We start from the raw sequence: 15,124 nt of genomic DNA on the forward strand, positions 1-15,124 counted from the left end.
TGGGGATGCTCCTCTCTGGCAGTCGGTGGACGTCTGCGCGACAACCTCCGCTGCTGCCGGTACTTCCGCCGGGGCTTTTATGGTGGAGCGCCAGCGTGACGTTACCTTCCAGAGCTCCATCATAGAAGCCCCAGCGGAAGGGATACACGTTATATATTATATGTTATCGCAATGGCGGGGATGGGATACCTATGAACTGCATTAACTGGCTGCATTAACTCACTTTCCATCGAAAGACACGTGACTGAATAACTTACAGGGGGTGGGAGGGGGCGCCCTTGCGGCTTCCGTCTCCCGCAGGCAGCCTGTCCATGTACCTGTATGGATAAGGCAGCCACAGTCATTTAGTGGATACAGCCCGCATACTCCGGGGCATAGGCTGTAACATATGACATTGATGCTTGAAAAAAAAGGTCTTTTTTCAATTTTCATCAATTTTTTTAAAATTAGATGACAATTGTCCTGAAAAAAAATATGATATATATGAAACTTGCATGGGTTCACTAAATGAAGAGAATTACAGCTAAACACGAGCTCCGCCAAAGTGTCAAAACATCCTCGGTCACGAAAGGTAACAAAAAAAACCAGTCTGGTGCTTAAAGGGTTAATTGTCTTTTATTACGTTAAACAGTGTTTATTCTTCTGTCCAAATATCCTCAACATTGTCATCTATTAACAAGTCACAAGTATTTCTATGAAGCATGCGCAACGTCAAAAGAAGCCCTTACTTCTTATGACTGCAGAAAGTCTCTTTGGAAGAAACCACTTCGTGTTAGGAGGCGGGGTTGTGGAATAAAACACTGTCATTTGTGAAAGCGGCAGCTGTATTGGTATTTGGAAGCAGGACAGAACACCCCCATGGCCTTTGCACTGTGGTACAGCCTGCCCTGACTGTGATGTCATAGTGCTGTGACATCACAATGCTGTGATGTTCTGTAAAAGCGCATCCAGACACTCTGGTTGTTTCAGATTGTGAGCAGTAGCAGTACTGAGCATAACAGTTACCTGTCCACGACAGGGAGCGAAACTGAGCTTTCAATTGACTTTAAAAAGACAAAATAGGCAGAGATTAAAAGGCCTTCATTCGTGTGCACGCAATAGCCGGCACATAGGTGCGAGTCTCTGCACCTGAACATCTTTGACTGACCCCCGACAGGTACACGTTTCAGCCGTCATGGAGCGCACTTGCTCCGGCACTCCTAGCCCTGGCACAAGCAGCAGAATAACATTCACGCTGTTTGTGTTTGGCTGGGCGCTCTTATGCGGCGGATCTCTACTTTCTGTCTATGGGTTCGCGACATGCCAGTCCGACAGCTGTATCACCTACAAGGCGACGGGCCCGGTACTTGCCGGGATAGGGCTGGCATATTTAATGATGGCAGAGTTTACTGCCCAACGAGAGAGGAGAAGGAGGGAATTAGAAGGAGACCCGACGGATCCAGATAGCAGCCTCCTCTGCGGGAAAAGCCGGCAGTTTGTGCAGTTCGTAATACTCGGGATGCTGTTACTGGCTTGCGGGGTACTGATTAGTATCCCAGGACTTGTGTTTCCAGCCTGCAAGCCGGTATCCAACACAGACAAACCCCCTAAAGTCTGTGAAACTCCCTTACTGCAGACAATCGTAATCATACTAATCGTCTTGTGTTACTGCCTGGCTATCTGTCTGAGTAAAAACCGTCGGGACGGCGACTCTGAGGAGGACCCAGAAGCCTGCAGATATCAGCCGCTTCCTGTAAGTGTGGGTGACGAAGTCTTCACGGTCCCGTCAGCCCCACCTCCACCTTTTGCAGGAGGAGATGATTGGCCAATGAGCAGGGACCCTCCTTCCTACGACAGCGTCCTGTTTGAAAGGGGCGACCGTGATTCCGGCGGAAGCGACGGGGAAGACATACACACCGTTCCATGGCGATGGGGGCCGAGAATAGAATACATCAACGAGCCTATCCCTTCGGAGCCACCTCCAAGATATGAGGACATATGCCCTTCTCAGCCGGATCCTGAAGAGAGCTCATCATCATCATCATCGTATTACTCGTTTTCCCAATCATCGGAGTCGAGTGACTATGAGCTCGCACCAGGACCCTAAACGTTGAAAGACTGAACTATTGGGGGTTTTTTTTTCTAACATTTCGACTCAGTACAGAGTTTGAGCCGGAAGCGTCACCCAAAACATCACATCTGACAATATCCAGGTCTGCAGATAAAGGACTGAAATCAGACCGGGTTTTTGGTCAGTGCCGGCACCGTACATGACGCCTGTTGAAATGTTTTTTTCCCCCCCGTGAGACTTCCACCTTAAATAACGGATAAATAAAATGACATCTTTTCATGGTTGCCCCTCAAACAGTATCTGTGTGCGTTTGTGTGTGTGTTGGATATACCGCGTGTACGAGGTCACATTATCGTATGGAATCTATAACATAAATCTCTTACATGTGAGATCAATGTGTTTATATACATATACGCCATACACTCTGCTGGATCCACTCTGCTGTCCATCACCTTAAAGGGGGAGTCCTGCCCTAAGTCAGCACCGTGTTCTTTATCCCTGGAGCCAGGTTACCGGCTCTAGGCAAGATATTTCCATTCAAATACAGTTGGGTGCGTGATCCCTAATCACACCAGGCGCTGATGATTTGAGTCAGTCTTTGTCTGACTCATCAGAATGTTTTTTATAATTTATTTTTTAAAATGTTGCTTTTATCATACAGAGTGCACTATTATTATATTTATTATATTATTATTAATTATTATTATTATTATTTTTTTTAATGCCATTTATTCTATATAACCCATTGGGGTGAGGGTTAGTTACGTTCATATTTACTTCTGTCGTTGCACCACCAATATCTGTCTTTTTATCTTGTTGAAGTGTGGGAACGTGGGATTCCCACAGAGTGTTGTAGCGCATGTACACTTTTACCTATTGTTTTCTCAATTTTGAATGTTCCTGTTATGTTTGTAGAATCTGCAAACAAATCTCTAGATTGCCATGATGGATAAAAGCTCCTAATGATAGTAATTGCCGCTACGTTCCTTTGCTGTAAGATTATTCCTCCCTATTAAGTTATCGCTCCCTTATAAGTGGCTGGTTGTTGTTGATTGGTTCGTGCAGCCGCTGTAAGGATGGTAGGAGGAGAAGGGATCTTCATGATGGGTATCATATATTAATATGATGGGTATCGGATATATTAATCTTTGTCACTTTTTGCCACAGATCTCATCCTCAATCACATAAAAAATCCCTTTAAACTAAAAATGTCCAAAAGAGATATATTTTTTGATTTATATCCAAAATATATATAAAATGATTCATTGTGTTAATAAAAGAAGTTCCATAAAACATCATCAGTTCCCCTTAATGAAAGTGTACAGAACAAAAGACCAACGAGGGGTACGCGTGTTCCAGGGTGCACTCCCCCCGAGGAGCCTACAAAGGACTCGTGACCCCGTGGGCGATCGCAAGCTATTCTATTATTTATATATATATGTATACTAGGGCTGCAACTAACGATTACTTTCATAATCTATTCGTTGGCCGATTATTTTTTCGGATAAAAAAAAAAAATGCACATTTTTCATTTATTTAAAATAAAAACGTATAATTTAAATTAAGATTTGTCATTAACACTTTCATCTCTTTATCACACTGGCATTTCTCTATCCGCCTTCTTATTTTACTGACATAATAATTAAAGCTATATTTTACAGGTACAAGAACCCAAAACACATTATTTCTCAAACTAAGCTTTACCAAAATACCCAAAAAAGTTTTACTAGTAAATATTAATTCATGTAAACTATTTTTTCATATTTAATAAAAACTATTATGGAGAAAAATGCCTCTTGTTTATATTTTCTTTTATTTGCCAACCTGACGCCAGTTATGCAATCTCACCCCCAGCTTGCCACTCTGCCTCAGAAATGCCTTATACCCCCCTATATGCCACTCTGTCCCCTGATATGCCTTATAGCCCCCTATATGCCACTCTGTCCCCTGATATGCCTTAAAGCCCTGATATGCCACTGTGCCTTGATATGCCTTTTACCCCCTATATGCCACTGAGATGCCACTGTGCTCCCTGAGATGCTTTATACCCCCCTGACATAAGAAAAACTGACAGCGCTAAAATAGGTATAAAAATATGCTTTCATTAATATAGACAAAAAAGAATAGATAATGCACAATAAAATATAAATATGTATATAAATATATGGTCAATGGAAGGTCACGTGACGCCGGCGTTCAGTAACAGAAGCCCCAGCGGAAGTGGAAGGGAGAAGCAAAGTGGAGGGGAGGGGAGAAGCAGAGGATGTCTCCGCGCATGGCACGGACCCTCACCGGCTGACAGAAAGGAGAATCCAGGTCTCCAGCAGCGCTGCGGGGGATCTGGATTCTAGAATTATAACCCGATCTCTATTTGAGGCCGGATTATAGAGGAGGGGAGTTTCTCAAAAAAAACCAAAGTGTATATTCCTACCGAACTGCATCCAGAGACGGGCGGCTTCTTGCACGGTGTTGATGTTTTATTATTCTCTGCCAGTCAGGAAGGCTCAGCTCAAAAACAACCGGGATGTCGCTGCCGGCCGGCGTCCTCCTTTTATACAAAACAAAAAATGACCCTTCAAACAGCTGATGTTGAGCCGGATATCCGGTGCGGACTTTCTATCGGAAAATAAGAATAGAGCTATTAGTATAAGAGTTTACCTGATCAAGGGACTACTGCATCAATATTAAACCAAATATAGAAAAAATATTTATTAAAGAATAACTGGATTCTAATACAAACGTAATAATTCCCTGAAACCAATATATATATTTATTATACACACATATATACATATATATAATATATCACACACACATATATATATATATATATATCACACACACATATATATATATATCACACACACATATATATATATATCACACACACATATATATATATATATATATAATATATCACAGACACACACATATATATATATATATATAATATATCACACACACACATATATATATATATATACATATATATGTGGAATTAAGTCCAATAAGTCTTCTGCCTGATGGAAGTGAACCCCGGGGAGGAATAACACCAGATCTGCTAGGAATGGCCAGCGATGTCAGTGTCTTCTTTAATAATAAACAGAAATAGACGCCTGTGCCCCTTATAATAAGTGAAAATAATATATAAAATATTATATAACCTTAAATGGATCCTCCAGTTGGTATTAAAAAGATCCAGGTATAATCATAAAAAATAGTAAATAAATATTGTGTAGAATGAAATATAACTTAATGGTAGAGGAAGAATACTAAGGACGCCCCTTACAATATTAAGGGCATCGATACGCCCAATAAAAGGTAGAAGGGGCCCTCAGCATCAGCCAAGACCCCCTCTACAGCGTCCCCCACTCAGCTGCAACGAAATCGGGAATGGCTGAGTCGGCGTCTTTGGTCCGTAATAATGAAAGAATTGGCCTGTAGATAAGAGGGTCCCTCGCAGTCAGGCGGACCTGCGGTGCTGGGGTCTTCCAGAGATGGTGGACGTCACCTGTGGAGCTGGAGCCAGGAGGCTTCTTCCTGTACCTTACTGAGAAGGTAGAGATGGTAGATCAGTGGAACGACGTTCCAGCAGAAGTGGTAGAGGGTAATACAGTAAGGGGATGGAAACATGCATTGGATATGACTATGAACGGGAACTAATCAGGAAAACAGGCAGAGCAGACGCCCGATTGGTTCTTATCTGCTCCCAAATACTACGTTTCCATCTCCATTACTCCAAAACCACCCGGACCGTCGCCTGTCGGCTTCTCCTTGTGAGCGGCGATCGATATACTGTCACGGCATAAGATGTCCGGATGCTGAAGTCCTTTCTAGACACAAGAATTACCCGAAAATGTAAGGGGGCGCATTCAGCCGGCTTGGTGCCGATTGACACAAAATCAACTTGGAGGGCAGGAGACGTACTGGACTCCAACCGCCCCTCCCCCCAAAAGATACAAAATAACACTTATAGTAACGCTTATCACGCAATATAACAATGTAACAAAATTACTTCCCAGATCTGGATACTTCTGTAAGTAACGTTCCGGTTGCCGTCTCCTGCAGACTGGGATTCCCTTTTGGCCGCGCCGTCTCTATGATGCCTCCTCAGCCGGGAGACGGAACATGTTCTGGTCTCTGAGCCGGACTTCCCTGCGCTCCGGCCGCGGAAAATCGGCCATCTCTGCCGTATCCTCTTCGCTTTCAAAACCGACTGCAGGAGGCAAACTGGGAAAATAATTATTATTGGAGCTTTCTAATGTTCAGAGTTTCAATACTTTTATTAAACGAAAATAAAAATGAGTTGTTTCTCGATTTGTCTCTCTTTATACTTTTTTCTCAGATGTAATTGTTGAATTTATTCCTGTTTACCCCTAATAAAAATAAGCGTGGGGTAAAACGGCATTCTCTGACCTTTTTAATTTCCCGCATGGCATTATAATTATGTTAATGATATAGCGCCATCATAGTCAATAAGGTTGTAAAAATGGTAAATACAGAGGTTGGCGTCCCCTACCTGCCACAACTACCCACATCACTTATCTGCCCAACCAGCCCATTTATACCATTTCTACACCTCGCCCTGCCAACAGCCTCTATTACACCTGGACTGCAGTTATATGATATTTACTGGGGCAATAAGACATAAAAACGCACCTTTCTTCAGTCCTGCACCGCTTTGTACAGTTTTGCAGTTAAATTTATAACAAAAGGGTGTTTTACCCCATAAAGACTCAATCATGTTTAACCAATATTCCTCTTTTTGTGTGTTTGTGTACCTGCCAAAGACTCAATTATTTCCAAGTTTAATATTCAACCATTTTCATGTTATTAAATAGGATTTATTAGCACCAAAATATAAAGAGTAAAACGCGGCCAGAATACGTCACGGGCCGGATATACAATAAGGCTGCTTAGCATTAAAGAAAAGTGGCTTTTATCTCATGTGGTTCTATGGGCTGATTATTTACGGCAGTGGAACTAAAGCCTTAATATCTAAAAGTCCAATTCCTCATTTACTGAAAGTCCCTGTAAGACATCGTCTGGTTCCCCGCAGGCCGTATGATACGGAGTCCGGGGGCTTCTAAAGGACATTGTCTGAAATAACAGAGACAGAACTCAGACAAACGGCGAATATGCAGCTGCCCGGCATATAAAGAAACCCCAAAAACAAACTTTTACTGTAATAATAGTGAAGGATTTTTAACACCACGACGAACAGGAGATTAAAAGAAGTTAGGGCTCAAAATTGGGACGCCACGAAAAGAGGCAAATCGGTAAAAATAATAGAAAGTAAGAGGATTTATGGGTTTTTCATGCGGGGAAACATTTATATGCAGCATTTAAATTCACCAAACATTAACACCCCGGTCATTTTATATGATGGATACAAAAATGCCCCATCAATAAATTAGAAGAAATCCACCAGAGTATTTACATCCATAAAGCAGAAGCACGGAACCCTCACTATGCGGGTGAGTGAATTGTGACATCATACATGTCTGTGACATCACAACACTGTAAAGCCGGAGCGCGCTCCTCTGCTTGCTCAGTGTAGTTGGGCGCTCGCACTTGTAAGCAGCTATTCATAGCGGACTTGAAGTGTTGTTACCAACGGCATCAGAGATTGAGGAGATTTAAAAGTAGAACCTTTTAAAAAGGAGAGCTATGGGGGACTGCTGTCTACTCCATGGACTGAGGTGGATTGTAAGGAGATGCTGCCCCAGAAAAGTGAGGACGTTTTTCAAAAGAGTCAAAACAGCTTTCACCAAAACCGCTAAAAAGACTGAGGGTCAGAACAAGGAGCACTTGGCCAGTACAGACCCGGTCAACAAAAGGAAGAAAGAGAGTAGCAGTAACAAGGAAGAAAGAGGAAAAGCGGGGAAGAGGACCAAGCGTACTGCTAATGAGAGGGAGGAGAGCAGCCTGTGCCTGAGGGCAAAGCAGACAACAAGATGCCCAAGAACCAGCACAGGTTTCTCCGAACCGTGTAGCTCCAACGAGAAAAACATCCAGGCTCTGGGGCAGCAGGAGAAAGAAGGAGCGGAGGAACATCTGGAGGAGCGCACAAGGGGAAAGGTTCCCGTTAAAAGACGCAGAAGTGAGGTAGAAAGTGGTGTTATTGCGAAAAATCATCGGAGCCTCCTCCCCATGACGCCCTCCGGCTTCATCTTCCATTCAGTGCTGGGACAAGGGTCATTCGGAAAAGTCATGTTGGCTTCTGTACCTAGAAGAGACTCTATGGTAGCGGTCAAAATCATCCGCAAGAAAGCCGCTAAGCCCCCGTCCCTACTGAAGGAGAGGAGGATCCTGGAGATGGCTCGGGACAGCCCGTTCCTGTGCCATGGATATGCAGGCTTCCAAACACAGACCTGCGCCTTATTCACGATGGAGTATATGGCTGGTGGGAGCCTCCGGTCGTATATGAAGAGGGTGGGCTGCCTCCCCGAGACCACAGCTGCATTTTATTCGGCTGAATTAATCTGCGGCATCCAGTTCCTCCACGCTCGGGGAGTTATACATCGGGACCTGAAGCCGGCAAACATCTTGCTTGACGGAGAGGGCCACGCCAAGATCTGCGATTTCGGTATTGTCGCAGAAGGCATTCTTGGAGCAGCAGAGACAACAGGACGCTGCGGAACATTCATGTACATGGCCCCCGAAATACATCTAAACCAAGCATACGGTGTTGCCGTGGACTGGTGGTCCTTCGGGGTGATTCTATTCCACATGCTTAACGGAAGGTTACCGTTCTATCGCGGTAACTGCAAGAAGGCAGCGTTGGATTCCATTGTAAATGAAAGCCCTCGGTACGTCAAAGACATCTCCGAAGACGCTGCGGACATCCTAAAGCATCTTCTGATGAAAGATCCTCAGCATCGCCTCTGGATCACAGGGGGTATCAGGCGGCATCCATTCTTTCAGGACATTAATTGGGAGGATATAGAGAGCCGCCGTTCAACCCCCCCGTACCGGCCGACACCAGCATCAGATCTCCGCTTGCAGACACTTCAGGAGATTCCATCAGTCTTGTTGAGCACAAAGGACTCGTCCTCTTCATCGTCCTCTTCCTCGTCATCGAGCAGCCAGAGTCTTTCTGGCTTTACCTTTGTGACTCCAGACTGGATGGCCTGAAGGATGGACTAAGCCCCGGCCAAAAGCTGAAAACATAATATTCAAGAAGGAATTTTTTCCCTAGTTTGTGGCAAAATTGGAAAAAGACACAAACTAGGGTTTTTTTTCCTTCTTTCCAAATAACATCTTAACATCATAATAAATTCGAGAAACACCTACACTTTTTGTTCTCGTTTCCTTCGTGTTGTATAACTACAGCTGCCATTGTCCACAGATAATTCTACAGAACTATGACCTCACAAGAGAGATAGTATAGTGTGATGTATGGAGATAAGAATGGCCCAAATAAAAGTGAATTTTAAGTAATCCACTTAATGTGTCCCCAAATCTAATTTCATTCACCTGATATCATGTAATAGTGGCCTATTGATCTTTGTACACAGAAAACATTTTAAAAGAGGATTATGTTTTTCATTTACATTTTATTGCAACCGGATCTGAAATACCATTCAAAAGTTTGGGGTCACTGAGCTGTTTTCATGGAAAATAAGGACATTTCTGGCTGTAACATAATTGAAGAAAAATATATATACGTTTTAGGTATATATATATAGTGTGTGAAAAAATCCCAGTTAAACCCAAAAGTAATAAATGTGAATAATTCCAGATGGAAATAAATATATATATATGCGTATACTCCCTCCTTCTGTTCTCACTGCTGCCACCCAACAACAACACTCTGCAAACGCTGAGCAGTACCAAAGGAAATCCACTTGGGGGCGCTCATGTAAGACAAAAGGAAAGAAGAAAGACCATAATAGTGTAGACAATTTCAACCTATAATTCAGTGTTAAGGTCAATGGTTGCGCTCACAAAAATAATGTGATTTTCAAGCCTTTTCTCAATATTTCTTGTATTCCCAGGCAGAGACTAGAAAAGAGAAGCAGAAACCCAATGGTGCAGTGTATCAATCTGATGTGAAATAGGTAATATAACAATTGCACTCACATAGAGTTTTGCACACCCAACCATGCGCAAAAAAGCCTGATCATCTCCCAGTGGTTTCTTGTCTGTGTTCTTCTTTTCTCTGTAGGTTCCAATAAAGTGCCAGTGAATAAATAATGTATTTAAAATATATTTATTCCGGGACTGGCCCAGCTTTAATAAATAAATAAAATATATCCAATAAAAATACGTATATGAAACAATAAAAGTCCATATTAAGATCCTCAACGCGTTTCGCCACCAAGGCTTCCTCAGGAGATATTCGTAGTAAGTTCTTTTCTTCTAGATGTTTTTCCTTTTATGCAGTTCCGTCCCGTTTTTATCAGCGGCAGGAAAATTCTCCCATTGAAATCAGCGTTTTAATAAAATCTATATATGTGGAATAATGTGAAGCGCAGCAGCCTTAGAGTTCATGTTTATTATATTAGTTAAAGCGCAGAGGTGATTGTAACCTGCGGTATACATGAGTAATAAGCATGGGGGCTTTTAGGGCTGTAGAACCCCGTTATACCCTCATACCCGGCAAACAACCTGAGTTCCTAGAAAAGAGGGACTGGCAAACGTGAACAGGGGCACTTGAGTGATAGGATATATAGCAACTACCATCACAGCCACATCTGCATGTTGGAGCGTCTGGAACAGACCTGGGCAAAGCACGGCCCGCGGGCCACATCCGGCCCGCTGAATAGCTCGGACCGGCCCGCAAAGAGTGTCCTGGTGACTCACCAATGAGTCCGGTGTCCCCCCCCCCGCCCCGGTCACTTACCTTAAACTCCTGTGTTGGAAGCGTTTGTCTCGGGTGCCGGCGCTTTACGCTGGGCGCCGGCATATGACGTCAGACGCCGGCGATCAGCAGTGAAGCGCCGGCACCCGAGACAAACGCCTCACGCTTCCAACACAGGAGTTTAAGGTAAGTGACCGGGGCGGGGGGGGAGATCCTGAGAAGGGGGGGTTAGGGAGTTAGAGGGGAGATACTGAGAAGGGGGGGTTAGGGAGTTAGAGGGGAGATACTGAGAAGGGGGGTTAGGGAGGGAGGTCTTACTGTGTGTGTGTGTCTTACTGTGTTTGTGTGTGTGTGTCTTACTGTGTGTGTGTGTATCTTACTGTGTCTGTGTGTGTCTCACTGTGTCTGTGTGTGTCTTACTGTGTCTGTGTGTGTCTCACTGTGTCTGTGTGTGTCTTACTGTGTCTGTGTGTGTCTCACTGTGTCTGTGTGTGTCTCACTGTGTCTGTGTGTGTCTTACTGTGTCTGTCTCACTGTGTCTGTGTGTGTCTTACTGTGTCTGTGTGTGTCTTACTGTGTCTGTGTGTGTCTCACTGTGTCTGTGTGTGTCTTACTGTGTCTGTGTGTGTCTCACTGTGTCTGTGTGTGTCTCACTGTGTCTGTGTGTATCTTACTGTGTCTGTGTGTGTCTCACTGTGTCTGTGTGTGTCTCACTGTGTCTGTGTGTGTCTTACTGTGTCTGTGTGTGTCTCACTGTGTCTGTGTGTGTCTCACTGTGTCTGTGTGTGTCTTACTGTGTCTGTGTGTGTCTTACTGCGTGTGTCTTACTGTGTTCATAGCTTATTCAGTTATTGTAATAAATATTTTAGCCCATTTTTTAGCTCAAAATATTTTTTCCTTTTTTTTCTCCTCTAAAATCTAGGTGCGTCTTATCAGCAGGTGCGTCTTATAGAGCGAAAAATACGGTATGCACTCCGAAGCCTTGTTCATTTTGTTCACTTCTGTGCTGTGCTAATAGTTATTCAGGCCTTACTTATTCAAGCACCTCTACCAATGACGTAGGCTTGAATAACTTTATTAAACAGCACATAAGTTAACAAAATGGACAAGGCTTCGGAGTTTGTAGTTTGTAGAGGTCTGGCCCTCTAAAACCATTCCAATTTCTCATGTGGCCCCATGGGAAAATTAATTGCCCACCCCTGGTCTGGAACAATCTCTCTAAAACGATGACGTTAAAGATAGTTTTAGAGTGTTCCAGGGTATTAGTGACCGGTTGAGTTATTTTGCTGACATCATTCCTTCTGCTATGTGGGGATTATTACATACAAACTGTGCAGCAAATAAAATAGTACCTGACGTCACAGCGCTTAACCACACTTGGTTGCTAGGCCGCCACTCGTCTCCTACGCGGACTCTATGGTGGGGGCGGGCTGTCCACAGACTCTGCTCCTGTCCTGTGGTGTGAACTAAAGATTTGTGTCTCGCTTGTTTAGAACTCAACATACTGGATTTGGCGTCTGGAGCGGCGAAGTGCAGCTAGCTCCGCCCACTCGTTCTGAGGAAGGGGACTCTGGTTACGGAAGTGAGGTGCTGATTGACAGCTGAGTGGGTAAGGTGCTGATGTGAGAATGGTGGAGGCAGAGTAACCACAGAGGGGCTGTCTCTCTGAGACATGGATAGTTGGGAATTGTGTGGCAGTAACTAAGCACTTATTTATGTGATACTCAGGTGTCAGGACTCCTAAAGTGTTACCTTTTCACCATCTCTCCCTGTCGTAATAGTAACAAAATTAAACTATGTTTAAAAATGTTTTTTTTCCCTAAATATGGATATTTACAGCCCAGAATATCAATAGAAGCATAAACTCCCTTTATCTGCAGCCCTGGAGCCGCCGTTGCTGTCAGTCATGTGATATTTTGGGTGACTTTTCCGGCTCAAACACCACACTGAGCTGACGCTTTATGGCAATGGTAATGAAGTCCGTTCCCCCACAGACTTTCATTAGTCGGAGAGTCAGCTGGGTGATTAAGACTGAGCCATTCTATTGTTCCCCACAGGCAGTATGATAAGGAGTCGGGGGGGGTTAGTAGATTGGGGATCAGATAACAGAGCGAGAATCGTACAAATGGCTGATATGCAGCTGCCTGAAAGCGTTATATAATGGGGAAGTCAGCGGACGGAGATCTCTACGGTGACGGGGCGGAATAAGATGCAGGTGGAGGGTATTAGGAGGATAGATTGTAAGCTTCTCTGAACAGGTGGCGTTTTAGTGAGTGTTTAACACTCTAAGTGCCAGCTATATATGTTGCACGTACATGGCCCAGAAGGGCTAAGAGCTAACAATATGTATAGTGGCACCGGGGGGTCCTCCCTCTGCAATCGCTACAGCCTTTCCTAGACTGTGACAATATACTGCGGACGGGGGGCCGTTAAAAAACAGACGGATCAGCGGTCTCTAGAAATATGAATGGAACCTGGTCAGGCTTTCTATGGCTGCCTGTTACCATGGTAACAGACTTTGTGGGAGGGGTTGTGAGATCAGGTGTCCGCCACACTGGTAAAACAGAAAAAAAATGCTGATCCCTACTACGATGCAGGGATTGTGAGGTCACAAGTGCCCCCCCCACTCACACACACACTTCCTGAAACCCCCAATAAAAAGACTGGGGGGAAAAAATCAAATCACACAAACATTAATTTAGTAAAATTGTTTTTTATATATATATTTATTTTTAGCAAAGAAATGGGCTGACTATATTTTTGTTGACTTTGCCTCTCATCATCCCCAGCCAAATTACTGATGGGTGATGCGATGCTCAAAAACTGGGTGGGCCAGAGATGGCCAAAGGTTGGCGTGTTTGCGGGGATATGCATTTTCTGCCAGAATTTAACCCTTTCATATATGCCTCCCCTGCTGGTCTATGTCTACAATCTACATGTATTTAGACCGATACCTACGATAAGAGCTGTTTCAGGGGGTAAGATGGCACAGAGAGGCTGTTTGGGGAAAATTGGCACTGAGAAAGTTGACTCTTTGTGGAACTTGTTGCTTGGTGAAGTTTTGGGGGGAGGCTACGCGTTACCGGCAAGCTACATCATACCGATATTGTCACGCTCGGTAAAAGTATATAAGTATGGTGTATGTATGGACACGTACTTCTGTAGGTTCAACGCTCGTTGCTGACTTCACTTCTTATATTCCAAAAAAAAAGTAATCTCACCCCAATACTGTAGACTAAATACTAGCTATAGGCAGAATCTTGTCTTTTGGCATAGGGTGGTAGATAAGTGGAACAGCCTCCCAGCAGAAGTGGTAGAGGTTAATACAGTGACTAATTAAGGTCTGAGAATCTGCCGGAATTATCCGTGTTTCTATATTTTTGTCATTTCCAGCTTTTCCGAAAGCCGCAGCCTAAGCGCTGGATCTTCTCAAAGCCTCTGCATAACTCCGAGATGACGGCAAAGGACGGGGGTGAGATAACCGAGAAGATCCTGAGGCTCACTTTGGAGATTATCTGCGTGCTGACCGGAGAGGTGAGATACACCAGGGGCCACGATAGCCACGGGCCGCTCAGAGCCAGCTCCAGCGCCGCTGCTGCTCGTATTAACGTTACCCGCATTCTCAAGCAACCGAAGATATCAGATACCTTCCTCATTGTTCATAAAATATTATATTCTACAAATAGTTTTCTTCCATTTATTAACCATTTTCAATGATCTATAGCCCTGATAATAAGGCAATCAATCCTGCTACTGTCAGACCCCAATGCCCATCATCCACAATACTCTTTATTCAAGCCGGACCCTCTGTACCTGATATATCGGGTCGTCTTAGTCTGTCGGTTCTGGTTCTGTCAGACCGTTTGAATGTAGGGACTGTAAGAAGTGCTGCGGGAATTGTTGGCCTTAAATAAATAAAATATAATTATAATATATTTATATAAACATATAGTTTCAATGTTCTTTGAAGGATAGATGCACCCGATATCCTTCTAATTTTATGCGTCATTTTATGTGTCCCAATCTCTCTCCCAAATATTTTTTTATATATATTTTTTTATTGGTATATTTTATTTGTATGTATTTTTATTTTATATATTTTAAATATTTATATTATTTTATCATTTTTATTTTAATACATTTTGTTTTGCAGCAGTGTTGTAAGAGTTAATAAGTGGAAAAGCTGCAGGTTCTCAGTGTTATTTGTTACAGAGCACACGGTTTGCTTTATATTTGGATATAATTTAATGTTATAAAATCGATAGTTA

The 15,124-nt window shown here is 43.5% G+C and overlaps 1 protein-coding gene across 1 annotated transcript; it reads left to right on the plus strand.

Annotated features, from left to right (window-relative positions):
* Nucleotides 1-1,174: 1,174 nt before the first annotated feature.
* On the plus strand, nucleotides 1,175-2,086 carry LOC149279802 (transmembrane protein 171-like). Its single transcript, XM_089500795.1, has one exon. The coding sequence runs from the start codon at nucleotides 1,175-1,177 to the stop codon at nucleotides 2,084-2,086; it is 912 nt and encodes a 303-aa protein (XP_089356921.1).
* The last annotated feature ends 13,038 nt before the right edge of the window (nucleotides 2,087-15,124 follow it).

This window comes from Sceloporus occidentalis, unplaced genomic scaffold (genome assembly GCF_023333645.1).
Source record: "Sceloporus occidentalis isolate IW3139 unplaced genomic scaffold, rSceOcc1.0.p SCAF_160, whole genome shotgun sequence".
Classification (NCBI taxonomy): domain Eukaryota; kingdom Metazoa; phylum Chordata; class Lepidosauria; order Squamata; family Phrynosomatidae; genus Sceloporus; species Sceloporus occidentalis.